We start from the raw sequence: 24,208 nt of genomic DNA on the forward strand, positions 1-24,208 counted from the left end.
CGATGTTAAATTAGAAGAATACTTGTTAGCGGTAGGAGCTTTAGTTAGTCCAAAACACATTATTTTTTCATCAAGAATCACCAACAATCGTATCTGTATCTATTTCTCAACCAAACAAGTCGTAGATGAATTTTTTTCAAACAGTAGAGGTTTCATCACTGTAAACAATACACAAATTCAAGTCCGTAGACTAATTACTCCAAGTGAAAGACTCCTAATATCCAATGTTTCTCCCACTATCCCGCATAAGGTAATAGAAAACGAACTACTGCTCTTAGGGCTAAAACCAACTTCATCAATGTCATTTTTGCGAATAGGAACCAACAATCCTGAATACAAACATGTACTCAGTTTCCGTCGACATATTTACGTATCTCCACCCACAGGTCCAATTCCCGATACCATTTTAATAACTCATGAAGATACTACAAATCGAATTTTTTTGACATTAGACAACTTATGTTTCATTTGCAAACAACATGGCCATATTTCCAGTAGTTGCTCAGTAAATGTAAATCACTCAGAAACAGCTGTCCCAACTGCTACACTTTCAAACAGAAACGAACCTAGTACAGTAACTTCAACAGAAACGACTGCTATTACACCTTCAACAACATGCACTTCTACAAACATATCAAATAATTCAACGCCACTAACAAAAATATTATCTACAACCAACCTAACACCTCTTGATACATCAACTACAGATAATACAATGCCAGTGATATCTAAACCAAATATATCCACCTCATCAGCCCCCTCACCTCACATAGTCATAACTAACCAGCCTTCATCTTCCAGTCTAAGCAATAATTCTTGCTCGGTTAATGAAAATAAAGAGAATCCAGCACCAAAAGAATTTAGCGTATCCAACGAAGAAAATCCATCTAAATCATCCTCCAAACGAACTGTATCTGAAGCAATATCACCCCCGATTGAGACATCAGCTAGTGACGATGTATTTTCAAAGCCAACTCAGAAACAAAAAAGAATAAAAACAAAAATATCAACAATACCATTAGAAACGCTAATGCAACCAATTAAAGAATTATTCAATTCCGAAAAGCAAATATTAACTTTTGAGGAAACAGTTGATTTATTTGAAAACGCTCATGGAACAAAAGATGTTATCAGCGTTGTAAATAAATATACAGTAGACATTCTAGGATTTAAAAAACTCATAACCAAAATTCATTCATATACATCCGAACGCTCATTAAAATTGAAATGTACAAAGCTTAACAAAAAAATTACGAGACAGCTCACAAAAGACAACTACGAGGATGAAGAACCTGACACGGATACATCGACTGAATTATCCCAGGAGCTGAACATTCAATAATTATAACTATAACATTCAACAAACTAACAAAATTTTCTAAATCCTATCATATATATACAGACGCTTCTAAAACATCTACTGGAGTTGGGGCAGCTGTCATTACTCCAAATAGTACACTTGAGTATAAACTACCATCCTTAAGCTGTATACATACTGGCGAGCTATACGCCATCTATCAATCTCTCGTTCATATTAACTCCAGTAATATATCCAATGCTCTTATAATTACCGATTCCCTCAGTTCCATCCATACCATTAACCAACTGTACACGAAGCATCCAATTGCTTTCCTAATTAAAAAAGAACTAGCTACCATTCAAAACAACAACCATATTGTACAATTCCTATGGGTTCCTTCACACATTGGCCTCCAAGGAAATGAAGCGGCGGATCGGACAGCCCAACAGGCCAGGGACAGTGAAACCGCGAGTGAAGTGAGAGATGTAGTTCTTAATGATTTAAAATCATTTATTAAAGTGAAAGTCAAAAATCTGTGGCAAAACCAGTGGGACAGTTCAACTTCAAAACTTCGCGAAGTGAAAACGTTTGTAAAACCGTGGAAATCTCAAATTCACAACAGAACTCACCATGACATTGTTACTCGCCTTCGTCTAGGACATACCCGACTTAGCCACGGACACATAATTGGTCACACTAATCCCACTTTATGTGAAAACTGTAATATCCCACTAAGTGTTAAGCATGTACTTGCAGAGTGTCCAAAATACCAGTTGCAGAGACAGAACAACCACATCATCGGATCAACAAGTGAAATCTTAGGAGAAAATTGTAAAATTGAACACTTGGTAAAATTCCTTAAAGATATCAATGTATTTAACAAAATCTAACATCTGTAAATAAATTACCTTATGTATATGTATATGTCGCTAATAACCTCCGAGGTTGATGCGACTATTTTGTAAAATAAAAAAAAAAAAAAAGATTCTAACAATAATTATACAATACACTAAAATTGAATACAATACGAACAGAACTCAGAACTCTTCATAGTTAGATGTTATGTTTTTTAATGTAGTGTATAAAGGAGAGTCTTGGAATCTTTTTTTTTTAATTTTGGTAAAGCTTGAGGCCTTCGTAATCTCGCATAATGGGTATATGTTAATAATTTCATGGATGGAAAGGTTAATTAATGAAGAGGTTGCACATAAAATGGGAAAGAAATTCGAGATTACTATATAATCAAAGTGCGTAAATTAGAATATCGGGGTCATACTATTAGAAAGCTTTGCTGTAGCTCGTTGTCCACAAAAGACACATTTCTTGGTTTCAAAACATGAAAAAATGGTTTATTATCACAAAAATGATTTGTATGACTGTTCTTGCGACATATGGACGAGCATTATCATGCTTTAGCGCAAAGTTTAATTTAAAATTGTGTACAAGATTTCAATCTGCGAAACGTTCCCCAGCTCTTCAATATTCTCAACCACGTCTATCTGACTTCCACAATTGCACCCTTGTTTCATCTTTCAAAAGAACTCTTGTTGTTCTTGTTAATTTCGTTAATTAGCCTTATTATTTGATGGTCTATTTGTTCAGCTTGTAATAAATTTAACATGTAATTTCGCCTTACCCTGTCAAAAGCACTTTTTAAATCTACAAAACACATGTATGCTGGTTTTCCATATTCAATAGACTTTTCTACTATTTGCCTGATAACAAAAATTGCATCTATTGTGCTGCGGTTCTTCCGGAAGCCTTTTTGTTCATCTGCCATGTTCGCTTTTTCCTCGATTTTATCTTTTATGACTGCCGTCAACAATTTTAATGTGCTGATCATCAGACTAATGCCTCTATAATTTTCAGGATTTTTCGAGTCTCCCTTTTTGAGTATCGGTAGCAGGAGACTTTCCTTCTATTCCGCTGGTACTACTCCGGTATTTATTATATCGACAAATAATTTTAGGAGCCATTTGAATACTATTACTCCTCCATATTTTAGCAGTTTATTATTTATCTTATTAGGTCCAGGTGCTTTTCTATTTTTAAATTTTTGTATTCTTTCTTGTAGCTCTTCTTCTGATATTAGTACTCTATCGTGGTAGAAGAACTACGAACATGTTTTACTCAGACGAACTTAAACCTAGATTCCATTGGTATTACCTGGTGCCAAACTCTAATATATTCGTTCTTAAATTTATATTTCTTGTGATTTCTTCTTCTTTTTCCTTTGTCAATCCTCATTGGATGTGGGTGATAATTCTGGACACATAAGTTTGTTCACAGCGATTTTAAGGATATTTTACTCGTACAATGTCTCAGATATTTCAGAATAGTAAATTTAGAATTTTCTCTATAAATTTAATGTACCCTTGTTTTAAATTTGTAAATACACCATATTTGTTAAAAAATCTAAATGTATTTACTAATAAAAAATAGTTAAATAATGTAGTATTAACTCTATAGGTGTAACTTATTTTTGAATTATGGTAATAATGATTTTTTAAGACTCTCGCTATTTTTTTTTAATTCTCTAAAGTTTTACGTAGGTTGTTTTGTGCATGTTATTTGCTTTTTGGCATTTCTTTGACGTCAGACGTTGTATGGAGTGGGTGTGTTATGAATAGTTAATTTGAGTGCGTTATGAAAAGTTTTTTGTTGCTTTCCGATTATAGACCAGGACTCATCTGTAAAAAAAGCGTCTATTTTTGGATGTGAGAGGTGGCATTCGGATTTTTGCAGATGAAGTTAGGTGACACCTTCAGTAATAATAATTGACTTATGCTCCTTCTAAAATATACCCGGAACATTAATAAAGAAATTAAAATATTTAAAAATTTTCGAAAAACATCGATTTTTTCCTTTTTTCTTTGCTTATAACTTTAAAACGATTCATTTTGGAACAAAGTCGCAAGAAATAAAATAAAGATAATTTAATTTTGTATGATATACGACTGGTCAAAAATGTCTTAAGGTATTACCTTTTCTGCAATATAGCAATAAATACAAAAAGGGGGCAAAATACGCCTGTTGTTATTCAATGTTTCTTAAGCACTCTGGTGGCACTTAGAGCCTTAATAATTAGCTTAGAAAATTCTTATAACCTACTTAAACGGTTTTTGCATAATAAGTTTTGCAATCTAAATGTTTTTAAAAAAGTTCAAATTTTTTAAAATCTTTCGGAATAAAAAGTAGACCATTAAGAAGTTGGCTAATTTTTTATATATAAAGAGGTGCTCTACCTATCTGATATAATTTACAGAATTAAAATCGGATTATATAAAGAGCCTCAGTAATGTTTTAAAATTATAAACAATTTTTTGGCTTATAAATAAATAGCTTTGTGTAATAATAAAAAAAATTAATTTTTAGCAATGCAAATAATTAAAACCGGTATAATTTGACTTAAACTTTCAAATGCTGTCAACAGAATTGCTATTTTATTTTTTAATTAAAAGTTATTGGCGTTCAAAAATTGCAATTTTTCGATTTTTTGAAAGTTCCACCGCATTTATCTAGAAAATTATACATCCTACGAAAAAACTTGTAGGAACATTATTTGTTTTGAATTACCCAAGAATTACAAAAAAAGTCGAAAGACAGTAACAGCCTCACTGTTATTGTCTACTAATTTTACTTTCGAAATATTATGTCAAAATAATTTTATTTCATCGAATTATCAGTAGTAATTGCGTTAATTTCATTAAAATATGAACACAATAAGATACATTTGAAATAAATTAGTAAATGATATGTAAATATTAGTTTATTGCATGTATTATAATTATTTTAAGGCCATATTAAAATGTCTAAACTTTCCGAAAACTTTCCAAACTAAAACGCGTGTGGAAACTAGACTGTTTTGCACGCTCGTAGAATAATGTATTTTTCTACGGCCGTGCTAAAAGAGCCACTTTCACGCGCGCATTTCGTTTCCGAAAGTTGCACTTTCCCGCACGGCGTGCGGGAAAGTAAAATATATTGTAATATGGCATTATAATATACATGCAATAAACTAATATTTAGATATTATTTACTAATTTATTTCAAATTTATTTTATTGTGTTCGTGTTTTAATGAAATTAGCGCGATTATTTCATTCATAGGAGATTCTGACCAATAGAAAGCTACAAAAATAAAAATTAAACTGATAATTTTCGATAATATTACGTCATCAAGTATATTACGTCAGATGCCCTTCGTTGCTACGAAAAAATACATTCAGTGACATTAATGACAATTAATGTTTTAAAAATTATAAAAGTGATGACTTTCAACCCTAAAATATTTATAACAACTGTGTGTTTAATTGTACTAATTTGTAATTACATAAATAAATTACAATAAAATTTTGGTTTCGAACAGTTTTATTCATGAAATAATTGCAACAAATTGCACTCGATCTCTAAAATTTTTATCGAATTTTTGCCCTCGTGACACTTTGACATAATTTAACTCCCCTTCGGGTCGTGAAATTAAAACTGTCAAAATGTCACTCGGGAAAAGTTCGATAATTTTAGAGCTCTTGTGCAATTACTACTGATAATTAGATGAAATAAAATTATTTTGACATAATATTTAAAAGTCAGATCAGTAGACAATTACAATGGTTTTGAATCGTCGTCATGGAAACCAATATCGTCGTCGTGTTAACCCATTATATTAAAAGTTTGGTTTTGACAACCTTGTCAAAGAATTAATTTGTGTATTTTCACTTCCAAATAAAAATTGATATAACTCTATTTTTGTGTGAATTTTTCCGAACGTACGGCCCTAGAAAAAATATTGTTCCTAACTCATGCGGAAAGTGTCTTCCCCGCACTCGATTGCTTGCCCAAACTCCGCTATCGCGTCGTTCGGGTCAACGGCAGTCTCGTGCGTGAAAGTATCACTTTCCGCACTAGTTAGGAAAATAACTATATAAAATCGTGTAATGTCATTTAAATTAAATGAGAAAACAATGTAAAGGGAATGTATACCGGGTAGCTTTGGGTTTCATTTAAAAGCCGCATTTTACTAATGCGGCTTACTTTAATATTTAATATTTAATTAGTAATTTTACTTATGCCTGATTGCACCAATAAATCTTAAGCTCCAGCTTAGCCCATTTCAGCTTATACTGTAAGGATTTGCATTTATATTTAAGCTAAGGCACGTCTTAAGTTTAGGGTCTATCGGTGTAACCATGCCTTAAACCTAGATAATAAAAACATTTTGTGTTTAATCTTCTATTAATCTGATATGATTTTTCTTCTATATATCCAAAAAACTGTACACATTGGTGTGTAAATAAAACAGATATTTAAGATTAAAATTGATTAATATTTTAAAACGGTACACGTTTCTATACTGCCGTGCTAGGCCCAAAGGCGGTAACTAACATTTGAAAAAATGGTGGCAAAATTGATTTTAAAATTGAATGCTACAATTTTGGCCCGTTAGGGATTTATGGACTAGCTAATAGATTTAATGCATGTATATATGCACCAGTTTATTAAGGGAACCATTAATTATATTTTAAAACAAAGTTTTATATAAAAAGAGGTAGATACCGCTAAAACGTTTTATTAAAACTTACTATAATACTAAGCCTATTAGCGGTATGTGGTTTACAGTTGTGATTGATATGAAATAAAAAGCTTTTCTGTGTATTAAAGTTTATTAAATTGAAAGAATTAAAGTATCTACTATTAAATGTTATTATTTTGTTGAGCCACGATATGACAACAACAAATTGACAATATTTAGTTTTCGTTATATCTGTTTTCTTTCAAGAGTCGATAAAAACATATTGGTTCATTAATAATAATGTTCCATTTGTGATTCAATATAGACAATTAAATAGACAACCGAACAACATACCTTGTGTCTGGTACATACCAAAAAACCTATTTAGTATTACAATGATATTACCTCATAATTAACATTTTTTATAAAAGTTTTTATAGTGCGTCTAATAATTTGGGCGAAACTGCACTTACACTAGGAAAAACAGAATCCCTTCAGATTGTTATAGATGTTTAAACAGCTGCTGATATTAAGCGTTTTAAAGAATTCTTCAACTGTGATTTTAAACCATAGTTTTCATTATAGTTTTCTATTCTCAGCTATTATATTCTTAGCGACAAAGGTTCGCTATTTTACGACTTTTATAATAGCCGACACCTACCCTAATATTATTATGCATTGTTATATTATTGGGTATTTCACAATATCATATTGGGTATTAAAATACCATTACTTAATGTAATTAGGGCAAATTTTAACATTTTATTAGTTGTATTGTACAAACTAGTTATATGTTATGATTAAAATATGATCACATTGTCTTTTACCTATTTATAATAGCATTGTATAACTAGACTACTAGATATTGTCTGGTTAAACAATGATAATAGCTTGTATTTAAACAAAAAAAAAAAAGGACTGCTAATCCCATGTACGACCAACAAAGGGTTAATTACAGAAAATTTTAAGTATGAAACAAACCTTGCGCCTGTACAGGCTGAACATAATTTTTTTTCACCTCTTTTAATTACTTTACAATAAATTGTCCCCTTTCTGTAATATTGTCTTCAGTGGTTTCACCTCGTGTTTCACAACTCTTACTCGACTCTACTTGATTTTCTAAAAAAACAAAATATTTTAAGTCTCTTTTTCTAAAAATGCTTGTTGACAGCGTGTGGATATATTATTAAGTTTTTAAAAACTAATTAAAAAAAAGGAATATTTTTAAATATAAAAATTTCTTACGGCCTAATTCAAGATATAAATCATCCACTTGGCGCAGAGTCATATTGTTTAGGACAACATAATTGGTTAATTCTGGAAACACTATAAACAAAAATGAAAATACATTTCAATAGATATAATAATCTCGAAAAGTTCTCATCATCCTCGCTAATTATTTCTTTTACTAACACAACTGTTTTAACTAACACAATAATTTAACCTTGTAAAGTTAGGCCGAATTTACTTCGTAATACTAAGGCGATTTGGTGGTTTCTAATGTAGGCGTAGCATTCTTTAAAGTAGATTAGCGGTGAGTGCAATATGCTAAGGTATATGGACGGCAACTGTGGCAGATACCGTCAAAACGCCATAGAATTTAACATTTACCGCCAAATGGCTTAGTATTTTAACTGAAAAGTGTAGATACCGCTAACAAAATTGCAATTTTATTTAAAATATAATGCTTTTACAACTCCAAAGACTTTGTAAATATATACTAAATACCCTATTCTACCTAAAAATACAAAAATCTCATTTTCGATAAAAACTCAGTTACCGCCTTTGGGCTAGCACGGCAGTATACACCTAATTATATTAGCCAAAAATATCACCAGGTGCCTAAAATCTCTTTTCAAAAACCATCAACCCTAAAAAGCTTAAAAAGGGAGTTAAAAATCATAATAATATTTCGTATTTGTACCCAAAATTCGTCGCAAGCAAATTATTTTAAAATTGTAGCAGCGCGGCAGCGTCGATATAAAAGAGTGCATAATGTAAAAGCAGTATCCCAAAAAGTAGTTTTAAAGTGAACCGCTTTCGCTTGAATGAAATCACACGAATATTTACCTGCAGGAGACGACACAAATTCCACAAAAAGGTCCTGAGATGTGCCAATAATGGAGTACGGGAATTTGCCCATTCCGCAGAATGTGCCAATAACGGGACTGAACTCGTTTTTTCCATCGTAGATTTTTATGTAATCGTACGGACAGTTTTCTTCGCCTGAAAAAAGAGAGACAGAGTTATGTGCCAGATCCAACAGGAAATTACTGTAATGGATTATCTTCACATAAAGGATATTATAACTAGGTCATTTTGACAATATTTCTTTGATTCTTTTCATCATTATATTAGTAAAAGCAATCATATTATTGCGGTAAACTATTAACTACCCTTAATGAAATTAATATAAAATACGTTTTACGCCTAATCGTGAATAAAAATGTTACTTTGTCCAAAGCCACTGACCATAAGTAAACATAAAACATTACAAGGCCGTGAAACGTTCGAGCTGTTGCAATGTTTTAATGTGTATAAAACCTTGGCGAGCAACAGGTGTAAGACAATTCGTATTTGTTATTAGATATGAATATATTGAAATAGTGTTAGATAGATCAGTACTGTTATTTATTGATAGTTGTGGTTCGCCATTGTTTTATATTATAGATATTAAGTTGTTAAACTAAAGACGTTGATTATGAATTTTTTAATGTTTTTGTTAATTCTAAGTACGCCGTACTTAAGTTCATATGTCTTAAAATTCATATGAGAGTGATTATATTCAAATAATGCAAAACTTCCTAGAAAATAAACTCCCTTTTCCCCAAGTACCTAATAAAAATGTCTATACTGCCACTCAGATTTTCAATTAGTCTGTCTAAAAATATAGATATCAAACACACCCATTTTGTTTCATTTTTTGAGATCTTCACCAACATGGCATACGACATTACATATCTAACTAATGCAGTTATAGAGATTTCTCAGTGAAAAAACCCATAATCTGTGGTGAGTTATTTTTTAACTCATTTAAACATGATAGAAGATTTTTCGTTTTTATTCTCAGGGTTATTTTTCAATGTACGGCTAATTACCGAAATATAAATTATTTCACAAAATTTTACGTTCACGTTTTCTTGCATATTAGAAAATATCCCTCTGAGATTTTCTACCTGCCCCTGCAATATAAGATGCAGGCAATGCCCCACTGAAAGCTTCAGCCCGATTTCTTTGAACCTCCATCGGTCTTCATGAAAATTGATGAGTAGTTAGAAGATACCTCAAGAAACAAAAGTGGCATGGTGCCAATTTGCGCTTTTAAAATGGGGTTGGATTCTACGTCATATCGAGGGTGAAAATTATTTTATTAAAAATAATCCCATAAATCAATCGAGGGGCAAATTCTAGACAAAATTTGTTATACCAAGTTATTAAAATAAATCAATACTTTTTGAGTTACTGAGGATCAAAGATTTTAAATTACTTACTTGAGTTTAATATTAAGTAATCCAAAGTGAGTTACAGGTAATTGGACATATCTTTTCCTTCGGCGAGTACTCAAATTTATATATTCAAGCTTAAATAATGTGAAAACGGTGCATTTTATAACATATTATACTTATTACACATTTGTCAAAGTTCTAAAAATGCGTATAAAGTGAGCTCTAGAAGTAAATACTATTAAAATTATGATAAACATAAGAGAACCCTATCGATTTGTTTTAGGAAAAAATGAAAAATAAAGCATACGCCATTTCCACAAAAATTAAAATTTATAGTAATCTCTATAAGATTATATTTATTTTAGCATAAATAATCACCTCAAATATTTTTATTAGTTTAGAACGAATATTTTGAAAAAAAAAAATGATTTAAAAAATCAGAATTTTTAAAATTTTTGTAAACTTAACGATATAATTATTTTTAAATAAAAACCAAATTTTGGTTTTTTAACAAAGATTTTACTTTTTTATTATTTTTGTAGGATAAAAAAACAGAGATAGAAAAGTGTAAAGCCTAAATTTTACTGTGAGAACCATGTAATCGGTACTTTTTAACCTTTTATATTAAAAAAATAAGAGATTTAAAAGATTAAGTTTATGACTGTATTATGGCTCTTGAAATTTTCTTGAAATTTTTGATTGAACCTGATATCATAAAAATTAATGGAGTTATTCTAAAAAAACGATAACATTTTTTTGGAGAAATTTTTGGAAAATGCAATTTGAAATATTTTTGGAGTTTAAATTTTGATGCTATCAACTTCTTTGAGAGGTCATTTGACAGGTATTTCTAGGTACTTTGATAAGTATCTAGTGTGTATAATAATATGTTAGTACCTATTTAGTAAGTATAAGTAGGTATATGCTCGTTTTTTCGTTATTTAAGCATGAATAATTAGATATGAGTTTGCTAGCTTTGAATACTAAAAGACTTTTTAAGCAGGTAATTTGTTCGCTTGTTTATTCTCTTCCATTTTGGTAATCATAACTTTTTGTAGAAACTTATAGATTTTGAGTTATTTATGAAAACCCGCTTTAAAAAAATCATTTTTTTCCCGAAAAATTAAAACCTTTAATAACTCAAAAAGAATTGAATTATTTTAATAACAAACTAATGTGCCAATAGGGAGACTCAACTCTTTTTTTTCCATTGTAGATTTTTCTGTAATCCTACGGACAGTTTTCTTTGTCTGAAAAAATAGAGACAGAGTTATGTGCCAGATCCAACAGGAAATTACTGTAATGGATTATCTCCACATAAAAGATATTTCTAATGTATTATAAAACAGGAAACGACGTTTAAGTTTTTAAGAACTTAATGGTTTATGTCTTGTATCTTACGGCGAAGTGCTAAAAAATTACGTACGAAATAAAAGAATAAAAGCATTAACTGGAGACAGATGTCTTTGCCGGCGACATCTATTTTAGCTCTCTTTGACAATATTACCTTAATTATTTTCATTATAAATTTATATGAGATACTGGAAGTATTATATTACCATATTAAAATACCAAATTAAAGTCGTTTATCATTTTTAGGTAGGTATATTTATGGGTTATCAATATATCTTGTATATCAATTGAAGAGGAACACTATTACATTTTATAGATTAAGTTTATTATTTTAAAAATATGCTGAAAAGCATTATACTTTATTTGTAAATAAAGTACGCTTGGTTGACAGCACAAATAAAACTGCTATTTTAGCATAATATTTAGATTCTCCAATACTTTCTATGCACATAATAAACAATTTATTCGTAAAGATAAAGTCATTAGTTTTCGAGATATTTGAAGTTAAAAATGAAAAGGCACACTTATTTTGATTAATGTATTACGGTCCTTTGTTTTAGCTTCAAATATCTCGAAATCTAATGGTTTTATCGTTACTATTAAAGAATATGTTATTTACATAGAAAGTATTGGAGAATCAAAAAATTGCACTAAAATAGAAATTACGCCAGTGGCGTAGAATTTGGGAAGGGCCAACCATTCACGTTCCTCCATCGTACGCCTCTGGTAGTAGCCAGAAATGTTTGTTTAACATAATTTAGTAGGGTGTACAGTACCAGTACCACTTACTAAATTTCGTGTTGTTGTCCCATGTCTGTCAGGAAATATTAAGAAAATAAATAAAATAAAAGTTTAACTTTGACCGAAATTATTTCGGTTATTATCAACTTTTGAACTAAGGTAAGTTAGCTTAAATCGACCTATTTTAACCTCAGGAATCTAAGGTTAAACTATGGCCCATTCTTTATCAAACACGCTGTATATTTATCACATGCCCACTAATAAATTGAAATGTTGAAAAAAGTCCAATCATCATAGTCTAAAAGTTGTTAAGCTAAGATCCCAGATAAGAAACTTCGAAAAAACAAAAAAGTTCCATGCCACTCAAATAGTGAAAGTTCTTTTAATTAACAAACGCAATGTCCTCAGCGTGGATTAGCTCCATTCCGAACACGTACTTTCGTAAAAATCTCGCCGATTGAAGTGTCGGGAAAACTACTGGTTTTCATGGTGCGGAAAATGGGAAAGGTTGCGCCATTGTCAGTAATTGAACACATATCCAAGTTTCAGTTAGCCGAGTAAGGGCCAGCGTAATGCGAAGGTAGTTTTCATTAGCTGGGAATTTTCTGCGCTAATTGAGTGTTGTTTCTTGGTGAGATTTAGAACAAAAGCCTGGAAAGTAATCCGGCTGCTTGATAATAAGCCGAGGTATACATCTACTCTCTGTATAATTAATGTTTATTCCCATTTGCAGACCTAATGAAACATTTTATTTAATCTGCTAATGCCTGACCTCGGTCTGAATAGCTTAACAAAAGCGACTGGCTCTTATATTCCTACAAAAATATACATTTTCAAATGAAAACATTTTCTTTATACGTAAAAATACTTTCTATCTGTTATATTCTTTCAAATTTCTATAGGATAATGGATATTGTTTTGTAATTGCATGTCGTGTAATGCAGGAAATATTTTAGTTTGCATTTATTTTATTCAACAAAAACATTCAAACGTAGCAGAAGAGTACGTTTCCCAAGGGTAAAAATTTAACTAGTAAAGAATAAATAATAACCAAATCATAAATAATCAATAACCAAAAACATATCCCCACAGCTAAACGAATAGAACTAGAATATTTTGGTCATCTTATGAGAAACAGAAAGTGGGTTATAGTAACAGAAATAACAGAAACAGAAAGTAGCAATACTAGCTGTAAATAAAGATCTCATACAAGCCTCACAAGACCTGCAACACCATCTGGACATACTCAGTAAATAGTAGACAAAATGGCGAACAAAAGTAAACAAAACAAAATCATTTCAAATATCGTTTACCAACCGCCACAACACATGCCCATCTTGACCAACGTCTTACTTGGAAGAAACATATCCCGACCAAAAGAAGACAGCTAGACTTGAAATTCCGGCAAATGTATTGGCTCCTAGGGCTCAGATCTAAACTCAACATCCAAAACAAAATTCTTCTGTACAAAGAAATACTCAAACTTATTTGGTACTACGGACTATACCTCTGGGGCTGTGCAAAGTCAACATCACTGAATATCATCCAAAGATTTCAGTCTAAAGTTCTAAGATCAATAGTGGATGCACCATGGTACGTAAATAATCAAACACTTCACGAAGACTTAAATATACCTTTGATCAGAGAAGAAATCCATCAAGCCACGGAGTCACAAAATGAGCGTACCATTCACCATGAAAATGAGTAAGTAGGGAAATTATTCCATAATAGCCCTGCCACAAGGAGAGTAGGTAGAACCTGATCTCAGGACCTATTTTAAAACTAAAACATAAATAGAATAAGATGAGACATCATTGGAGGTCTTTTCTTCATGGCCAAAAACATGGAACAAATTTACATAATACTCTTTTAATGATAAAAAACATAATTACATAAAAAAAGGCAGTATATAATACACTGATCTAACTATCAGCTTGAACTAGACGCAGTGCATGATGCTAGATAACTAACGAGGCTCTGACGACCGAGTGATTCCCGCTTTAAGCAGTCTTCATTTAGGTATGTTACTATTTCCAAACGGAAGCTAGTCCTGGCCCATATAGCCACTACGGGATGTTCGAGGTGCAAGTGTTTTCATTTAAAATAAGGTGTTAATAATAAATAAGTAAAAACATGACGTTGGTGTCGAGAATTGAGATTTGCAAATAAATTTATTATCCATCAACGAGTTGAATATTGATTTGCGTAAGAAGCTGGAAGATAGAAATCTGCATTCTCTTGGAAAAAAGGCTAATTTTGTCCAACGTCTGAAGAACGTCTGTAGGAAGATGGTTGTAATCCAGAAACTTATGTGTTTGAGAACAAGAACGCTGCTTTCATTTCGTCAATGTCGAAACTAGAAAATAAAATTTCTGGTGAAATCACATAATATTCCAAGTTTCAGTTAGTAAGGGCCAGCGTAATGCGAAGGAAGTTTTCATTAGCTGGGAATTCTCTGCGCTAATTGAGTGTTGTTTCTTGGTGAGATTTAGAACAAAAGCCTGGAAAGTAATCCGGCTGCTTGATAATAAGCCAAGGTATACATCTACTCTCTGTATAATTAATGTTTATTCCCATTTGCAGACCTAATGAAACATTTTATTTAATCTGCTAATGCCTGACCTCGGTCTGAATAGCTTAACAAAAGCGACTGGCTCTTATATTCCTAAAAAAATATACATTTTAAAATGAAAACATTTTCTTTATACGTAAAAATACTTTCCATCTGTTATATTCTTTCAAATTTCTATAGGATAATGGATATTGTTTTGTAATTGCATGTCGTGGAATGCAGGAAATATTTTAGTTTGCATTTATTTTATTTAACAAAAACATTCAAACGTAGCAGAAGAATACATTTTCCAAGGATAAAAATTTAACTAGTGAAGAATAAATAATAACCAAATCATAAATAATATAATCAATACAGAGATTTTGCACCTCTTAAAATAACCGCTGATTTTGGCTCCACTATGGTTAACTTTATTAAGCATAACGATTACCAACGGCAACGTTAAAAAGCAGAGTTTTTGCAGCCTGTCAAGTAGGTTTTTCGTGTCATCGCTATCGTTATTTAAACATAACCTCACTTCACAACGTTATTGTAATTTTAAGCATATACTTGAACAGTTTTTGATATTTTAATTTATAAGTCATCAAAATTAGAATCTATGTACATGTAATTTTACTGATTTTTTTACATTCTGGCAACAAAGCAATTTAACCATTACTCTAATCTTAACGATAAGCACTAGTTTAAACCTCCGTAAATTACGGAATCCCTTATGTTTAATAACGATAACGGATCATATATTTGCTACTGCGCAGACGTAGTATAACGATAACCATAACGGAATTGCAAAATAAGAGGTGCAAAATCTCTCTATTAACCAAAAATATATCTCCACAGCTAAACGAATAGAACTAGAATATTTGGTCATGTGATGAGAAACAGAAAGTGGGTTATGGTAACAGAAGAAACAATAGAAACAGAAAGTATCAACACTAGCTGTAAATAAAGATCCTATACAAGCTTCAAAAGACCTGCAACACCATCTGGACATACTCAGTGAATGGTACACAAAATGGCGAACAAAAGTAAACAAAACAAAATCATCTCAAATAACATTTACAAATCGCCACAACACATGCCCACCTGTAAGAATGGAAAACGTACGAATACCAACAATAACAGACGCTAAATACCTTGGCCTGCATCTTGACCAACGTCTTACTTGGAAGAAACATATCCAGACCAAAAGAAGACAGCTAGACTTAAAATTCCGGCAAATGTATTGGCTCCTAGGACGCAGATCTAAACTCAACATCCAAAACAAAATTCTTCTGTACAAAGCAATACTCAAACCTATTTGGTACTAGGGACTACACCTCTGGGGTTGTGCAAAGTCAACATCATTGAATATCATCCAAAGATTTCAGTTTAAAGTTCTAAGATCAATCGTGGATGCACCATGGTACGTAAGTAATCAAACACTTCACGAAGACTTAAATATACCTGTGATCAGAGAAGAAATCCATCAAGCCTCAGAGTCACAAAATGAGCGTACCATTCACCATGAAAATGAGTAAGTAAGGGAATTATTCCATAATAGCCCTGCCACAAGGAGAGTAGATAGAACATGGTCTCAGGACCTATTTTAAAACTAAAACACAAATAGAATAAGATGAAACATCATTGGAAATCTCTTCTTCATGGCCAAAAACATGGAACAAATTTACTTAATACTCTTTTAATGATAAAAAACGTAATTACATAAAAAAGGCTGTATATAGTACACTGATCTAACTATCAGCTTGAACTAGACGCAGTGCATGGTGCTAGATAACTAACAAGGCTCTGACGACGAAGTGATTCCCGTTTTAAGCAGTCTTCATATAGGTATGTTACTATTTCCAAACGGAAGCTGGTCCTGGCCCATATAGCCACTACGGGATGTTCGAGGTGCGAGTGTTTTCATTTAAAATAAGGTGTTAATTATAAATAAGTAAAAACATGACGTTGGTGTCGAGAATTGATATTTGCAAATAAATTTAGTATCCATCAACGAGTTGAATATTGATTTGCGCAAGAATCTGGAAGATAGGGATCTGCATTCTCTTGGAAAAAATGCTAATTTTTTCCAACGTATGGTGGCTAGTAGCTTCTGAGTCACCTCAGATAAGTAAGGGGTGGTTACCCCCTACCATAAGGGTTGATGAAATAACTCGTATTACCGTAGATGCATTTATTTCGTAAGTTAGAGTACTAACGGTAAAGAGCTGGTGGTACGTTATTTCTCAGTAGCTGTGATGTTTGCCCTTTGGGATCTCAAATATTAATGACTTACTGTTCGCAATGGAATTAGAACTAATAATCGGTATTCTCCTGTTTATGGTTTTGGTATATAATGAAAGTAAGATTGTTGTGGTTAAAAGCGCTGAGTCGACTAGGTTATAAATAATGAATACTATTTGTTATTTCAAACCGACCTTGGTCAAACCTAAAACTGGTACACCGATGTGCTAATGTAGGTCGATCGTATTTACTATAAACAAACGTAGTTGTTTTGCCAAAGACATTTTTAATTATTAAAAGGATTTGTTTTAATAAGAAGATTACTAAGAGATGCCGTGAATCCTAACACATCTTCCTTTCCTTCCGAAAATTTTCTGACTACGGAAAAGGAAGAAAATTTTTCTATTAGTACCACCAACTGCTTACTGCGTTTTAATAAATACAATATATACATTTTTTATTTCCTATAAATAATAATTAAATAATTAAATACAAGTTTTGAAATCCTGGAAAAGGAAATGTAAGAATATGGGTATACCGCTAAATGATGATAACATGCTATACACTCTATGTTTTGCGGATGATCAGATTCTTATGGCCCAGGATTATCACGATATTGAATATATGACCCGAAAAATCATAGAAGAGTACCGGAACTGGGGTTTAGAAGTGAATACCAAGAAAACGGAATATATGTGCGTTGGAGGTATACAGCAGGATCTAGCGTTGGAAAATGAAATAACTATTAATCACTGTCAGGAATATAAATACTTGGGTCTTACAATTACACAAGATGGAACGTTGGACAAGAATATCCAAGAAAGGTGCACACAAGGAAGGAAAGCTATCGCATTATTGAACAAAATCCTATGGGACCAAAGTATCTCCAAAGAAAATAAACGTAACATCTATAACAGCATTGTTAAGAGCATTATAACATACAGCAGCGAAGTTTGGCCACTTAAAGAAAAATCCGAAAATATGATCAGAACAACTGAAATGGACTTCTGGAGAAGATCTGCTGGTATATCAAGAATACAAAAAATCAGAAATACAAGAATATTGGAGATAATGGATGTAAAGCATACAATAATGGACGATATAAAAACAAAGCAACTAAGATGGTTTGGCCACGTACAACGTATGGAAGAAGACAGATTACCCAAGCAAGTGCTACGATGGGCACCAAAAGGACGGCGGAAGAGAGGAAGACCTAGGAAAAGCTGGATAGAAGGAATCCATAGGGAAATCGGAGAAAGAGGCTTGAACGAAGACATGTGCTACGATCGAGAGCAATGGCGATTGGGAATCGGAAGACGTCGTAGAACGTTATAAACCGATTATATATATATATATATATATAATAATTAAATACAAAAAAAAATAAAAATGTTCGTTATCAACATTGTTCCCGTTTCACTTGTCACTCACTGTGTTCTCGGATTGTAAGCATATAATCTATTCTTATGTATTTCCCTGATTTTATTGTTTTCCAATCTGATCTTACAATTAACATTATTTACCTCTGTTATTGTGAAGGGGCCTACATAAAGACTATCAAACTTACCATTCTCTTCCCTTTTTACCAGGACTAGGTCTCCTATTTTAAAGTGTTGTGGTGTTGCTTTGCGCTTGTTATTTTCTTGTCGCTCTTTTTTGTCTTCCTTGCTTTCATTGCTTCTAGTGAATTGACCTATCGTGTCTATGTATTCTGTGTCCTCTGGTTTCGTAGAAGTGTCTGATATCACGTCTTCTTTGACATGTGTTCTATTTGGTTTGTTAATTTGACATTCATGGCATTGTTTAACGTATTTTCTTACGTCTTTTTCTAAATTTTCCACCTGAACTTTGCTTTTAGCTTCTTGATTAGTCTATTTCTCTTTAAGTGTCCTCCAAACATCGGATGATTATGATATTCTTCTATTAACCTGTGTTTTTCTTTGTCATCTTCTATTGTTTTTGGACATCTTTCCTGTTTTCTACTGCTTCAGAAGTCCTAGTTAGTCTCTCAATAGGTCGCCGTGTATCCTAACACAAACGTCTGAAGAACGTCTGTAGGAAGATGGTTGTAATCCAGAAACTTATGTGTTTGAGAACAAGAACGCTGCTTTGATTTCGTCAATGTCGAAACTAGAAAATAAAATTTCTGGTGAAATCACATAATATTCCAAGTTTCAGTTAGTAAGGGCCAGCGTAATGCGAAGGAAGTTTTCATTAGCTGGGAATTCTCTGCGCTAATTGAGTGCTGTTTCTTGGTGAGGTTTAGAACAAAAGCCTGGAAAGTAATCCGGCTGCTTGATAATAAGCCAAGGTATACATCTACTCTCTTTATAATTAATGTTTATTCCCATTTGCAGACCTAATGAAACATTTTATTTAATCTGCTAATGCCTGACCTCGGTCCGAATAGCTTAACAAAAGCGACTGGCTCTTTAGTCCAGGGCGCATCTGTTTTGAGATGGACGTTGAGAGGTGACTCAAATTTTTTTGCAGAAATTGCTTGAAAATAAATCAAATATTAATTTTTGAGTTATCCTCCCTCTCAAAAAGGTCCGGAACATTGTTTAAATAATCAAAATGTCAAAAAATTAAGGAATAATTCGATTTTTTTCTTCGTTTATTGATTATAACTTTAAAAGTATCCATTTCCGAGAAAGTTGTACTGACATAAAAGTTGCGTAATTAAATTTCCTACAATGTAAAATTGGTTATAAATTTAAAAAATAGTCACCCTAGTTGCAAAATAGCATTAATTGCGAAAAAACCATACAAAAACAAGTATTTGCATTTTACGTTTTTCAACCATTTATGCTAAACTTGGGACCTTCATATTTCACCCAGAAAAACTTTATGATACAGTAAAACAATACTGTAAATTTCATTAAGTTTGGTGCAATACATTACGCAAAATAAATTTTGCAATCCAGCTTTCGCAAAAAAAATTCATTTTTTAAAATGTTTCAGGACTGAAAATAAAGCAGGTAGCAGGTTGAAATTTTTTTTGCTTATAGAAGTGTACTGTACCTTTCATTTGCAATTTGAAAAATTAACATCGATTAATTACCACGGCGTCAGGAAATTTTTAAATAAACATTAATTTTTGGTGCTACGCGCAGGACAGCGGTGTTCGATTCACACAAGTTGATTTCCACCAAAATTTGTTCCAATATTTATCTAATATATTATTTTCTTACTCTATATTTTGTTGTATTTTAATATTTTAATTCCACAAAAATCAAACTAATTTTATTATTGTTTGTGAAATATTGTTTAAACAATTGCTTATGTTTAAAAATAATAAACTTTTACTCTCTAAGTTAAAATATATGAACAAAGAAAATTTTTACTATTAATAGTGTTATTTCAAAGGATAGAGTATGTGTTTTTATTTTGCAATTAACAAATTTATTTAGTTATATCGAAATGTAATAAAAATTAAAATGTATCAATCATTATCAAAGGTCATTGGAATGCCCAATCAGAGCAAACTACCCGCTGTCCTCCGCGTAGCACCAATAATTAATGTTTATTTAAAAAAATTCCTGACGCCGTGGTGTTAATCGATTTTAATTTTGCAAAATTGCAAATGAAAGGTACAGTGCACTTCTATATGCAAAAAAATGTCAACTTGCTATCTGCTTCATTTTCAGTCCTGTAACATTTTGAAAAAATGATTTTTTTTGCGAAAGCTGGATTGCAAAATTTATTTTGGAAAATCTATTGAACCGATCTTATTGAAATTATCAGTGTTGTTTTACTGTATCATAAAGTTTTTTTGGGTGAAATATGAAGGTCCTAGGTGTGGCATAAATGATTGAAAAACGTAAAATGTGAATACTTGTTTCTGTATGTTTTTTTTCGCAATTATTGCTATTTTGCAACAAGGGTGACCATTTTTTAAATTTTTGACCAATTCTATATTATAGGAAATTTATTTAATTACGCAACTTTTATGTTAGTACAACTTTTCACGGAAATAAATACTTTTAAAGTTATAATCAATAAACGAAAAAAAAAATCGAATTATTCCTTAATTTTTTGACATTTTGATTATTTAAACAATGTTCCGGACCTTTTTGAGAGGGAGGATAACTCAAATATTAATATTTGATTTATTTTCAAGCAATTTCTGCAAAAAAATTTAAGTCACCTCTCAACGTCCAAATGTACTAATATTTTTACAGATGCGCCCTGGTCTACTTATATTCCTACAAAAATATACATTTTAAAATGAAAACATTTTCTTTATACAAAAAATACTTTCTATCTGTTATATTCTTTGAAATTTCTATAGGATAACGGATATTGCTTTGTATTTGCATGTCGTGTAATGCACGAAATATTTTAGTTTGCATTTATTTTATTTAACAAAAACATTCAAACGTAGCAGAAGAATACGTTTCCCAAGGATAAAAATTTAACTATAGTTCAGAGAAATAAGGGAAAAAAATATGGTGTTTTTGATACAACCCCCTCCAGGCCTAAACCAAATTTTTTGAGTAGTATGGATATCTATATTAATAACCTATATGTTTCCTGCAGCCGATTTTGATGATATACATAGTTATAAAAAAATGAAGATCAAAAAAACGGTAAATTTTTGCTTTTTTCGGTTATAACCAAAAAGTTAAGTATTTTAAACAAATTTGAGAGTGAGAAACTCATAAATCCTATAAAAAAACTTCAATATGGCGTTCGCTGAATATGTCAATCCTTATTGGTAGCCTAGAAAATTGCAAAATAAATTATAAATTTTGAGTTTTTATAAATATTCATCACTTATGTAAAAATTAACTTAGAACGATCTTATTAAACGGAATGCTGAAAATTCTGGTGCTTAAATCATACCCTAAATTTCAAAGCAATTGATCAAATAGTTTAAAAGTTATTTAATTTGTTTATCCCAAATTAATTTTTTTTGCAACGCTATAAGTCAAAAAATGATGAGGTTACACTAATATTTTGGATGGTTTATGAAAGAAGAAGATTTATGCTATTATTTTAATTAAAGAGAAATGACAAAAAATAATTCTAAATACTGCAAAATTATTTTGCAAAAACATGTGAATTAAAAAAAGGGGGGCTAACTTCGTCCCTAATTGTCCTAGGCCACTTATTTTTCTTTCTAAATGTGTATAAAAATTCAGTCTTTCTAAATATGAAAAAATAATCTTTCTACGGGTTACTGTTAAAAAGTTATTCTAATTGTTTTTAAGTAAGCAATAACTCGACGTGCTTTTGCAAAATAATTTTACACTGTTTAAAATTACTTTTTGTCATTTTTTTAACTAAGTCAATAGTATAAATGTTCGTCTTCCATAAACTGTCAGAAGTCTTACTCTAACCTCATAATTTTCTGACTTACAGTGTTGTAAAAAAAAATGAATTTGGGATAAACAAATTAAATAACTTTTAAACTATTTGACCAATTGCTTTTAAATTTAAAATGTAATTTAAGCACCAGAATTCTCAGCAACTCGTATAATAAGAAGGTTCTAAGTTAATTTTTTATATAAGTTATGAATATTTAAAAAACTCAAAATTTATGATTTATTTTGCAATTTTCTAAGCAACCAATAAGGATAGACATATTCAGCGAACGCCATATTGAAATTTTTTAGACGATTTATGGGTTTCCTACTCTCAAATTTGTGCAAAATGCTTAAATTTTTGGTTATAGACGAAAAAAGCGAAAATTTACCGTTTTTTGATCTTCATTTGTTTATAACTATGTATTTCATCAAAATCGGATGCAGGAAATATATAGGTTATTAATATCGATGTCCATACTACTCAAAAAATTTGGTTTCGGCCTGGAGGGGGGTGTGTCACGAGAACAATCTTATTTCTCTGGACTACTAGTGAAGAATAAATAATAACTAAATCATAAATAATCAATAACCAAAAACATATCTCCATAGCTAAGCGAATAGAACTGAATATTTTGGTCATGTGATGAGAAACAGAAAGTGGGTTATGGTAACAGAGATAATAGAAACAGAAAGTAGCAATACTAGCTGTAAATAAAGATCCCATACAAGCCTCACAAGACCTGCAACACCATCTGGACATACTCAGTGAATGGTACAGAAAATGGCGAACAAACGTAAACAAAACAAAATCATTTCAAAAGATCTAATGAAAAATTTTATTTAATCTGCTAATGCTTAGCCTCGGTCTGAATAGCTTAACAAAAGCGACTGGCTCTTATATTAGTTCAAAAATATACATTTTAAAATGAACACATTTTCTTTATACGTAAAAATACTTTTTATTTGTTATATTCTTTGAAATTTTGTAGTATAATGGATATTGTTTTGTATTTGCATGTTGTATAGTGCAGGAATTATTTCAAAGCTTGCATTTATTTTACTTGGCAAAAACATTGGGAACGATTGCTAGGAGAGGTTTCCCAAGGTTAACGAAACTATAGTTAGTAAGGTATACACAAGTCATAATAATCAATAATCAAAATAATGTATGCAGAGCTAAGTGAAGATGACTGTCATATTTGGGCCATGTGACGAGAAGCAGAAAAGGAATTAGTGCTATGTATAATACACTAAACTAACTGCGAGCCTCACACAAAGCATCCTGCTAGATAACTAACGACCGAGTGATTGCCGGTTTAAGAAATCTTCATTAACAACTCACTTATAGTATGGCACCTTTGTATCCTTAGGTAAAGAAGGATGCAAAGGTACAAACTAGAGGTGCTACACGTGCAAAATTCTTATAAAAGATTGTGGGGTTTTCCCTGCTCACTTATAAATTAATATCAGCGGCCATTTCGACAACAAATTAAGAAATGAACTCAACTTGGGGGCGTTTAACTGCTTGTTGCTTTATCTAGGCTAGTTATTATTTGAAGAGTAATATGAACACTTGAAAGGGCACTTAAAAAACGGATTTTAGCTGCAATGATTTCATGGACTTCGACATAATTACACCCACACATTTTTAATTATAGTGCAGATTTGTAAATAGTGCGTAGTCTAGAGAATATAACTGTCAATATACTAGAAATGAAAATGCTTATTGTAAGTATTTCCTTAACAGAAT

General features: G+C 31.4%; 1 protein-coding gene across 1 annotated transcript in view; it reads right to left on the reverse strand.

The window, feature by feature from the left end:
- LOC114326826 (uncharacterized) overlaps nt 1-24,208 on the reverse strand; it is a 149,961-nt gene that overhangs the window by 66,713 nt on the left and 59,040 nt on the right. The window contains exon 3 of the mRNA XM_028275277.2: nt 8,882-9,037. Within this exon, the coding sequence (XP_028131078.2) occupies nt 8,882-9,037 (156 nt within the window). The remainder of the gene's footprint in view (nt 1-8,881; nt 9,038-24,208) is intronic.

The sequence above is a fragment of the Diabrotica virgifera genome, chromosome 3, assembly GCF_917563875.1.
Source record: "Diabrotica virgifera virgifera chromosome 3, PGI_DIABVI_V3a".
Lineage (NCBI taxonomy): Eukaryota > Metazoa > Arthropoda > Insecta > Coleoptera > Chrysomelidae > Diabrotica > Diabrotica virgifera.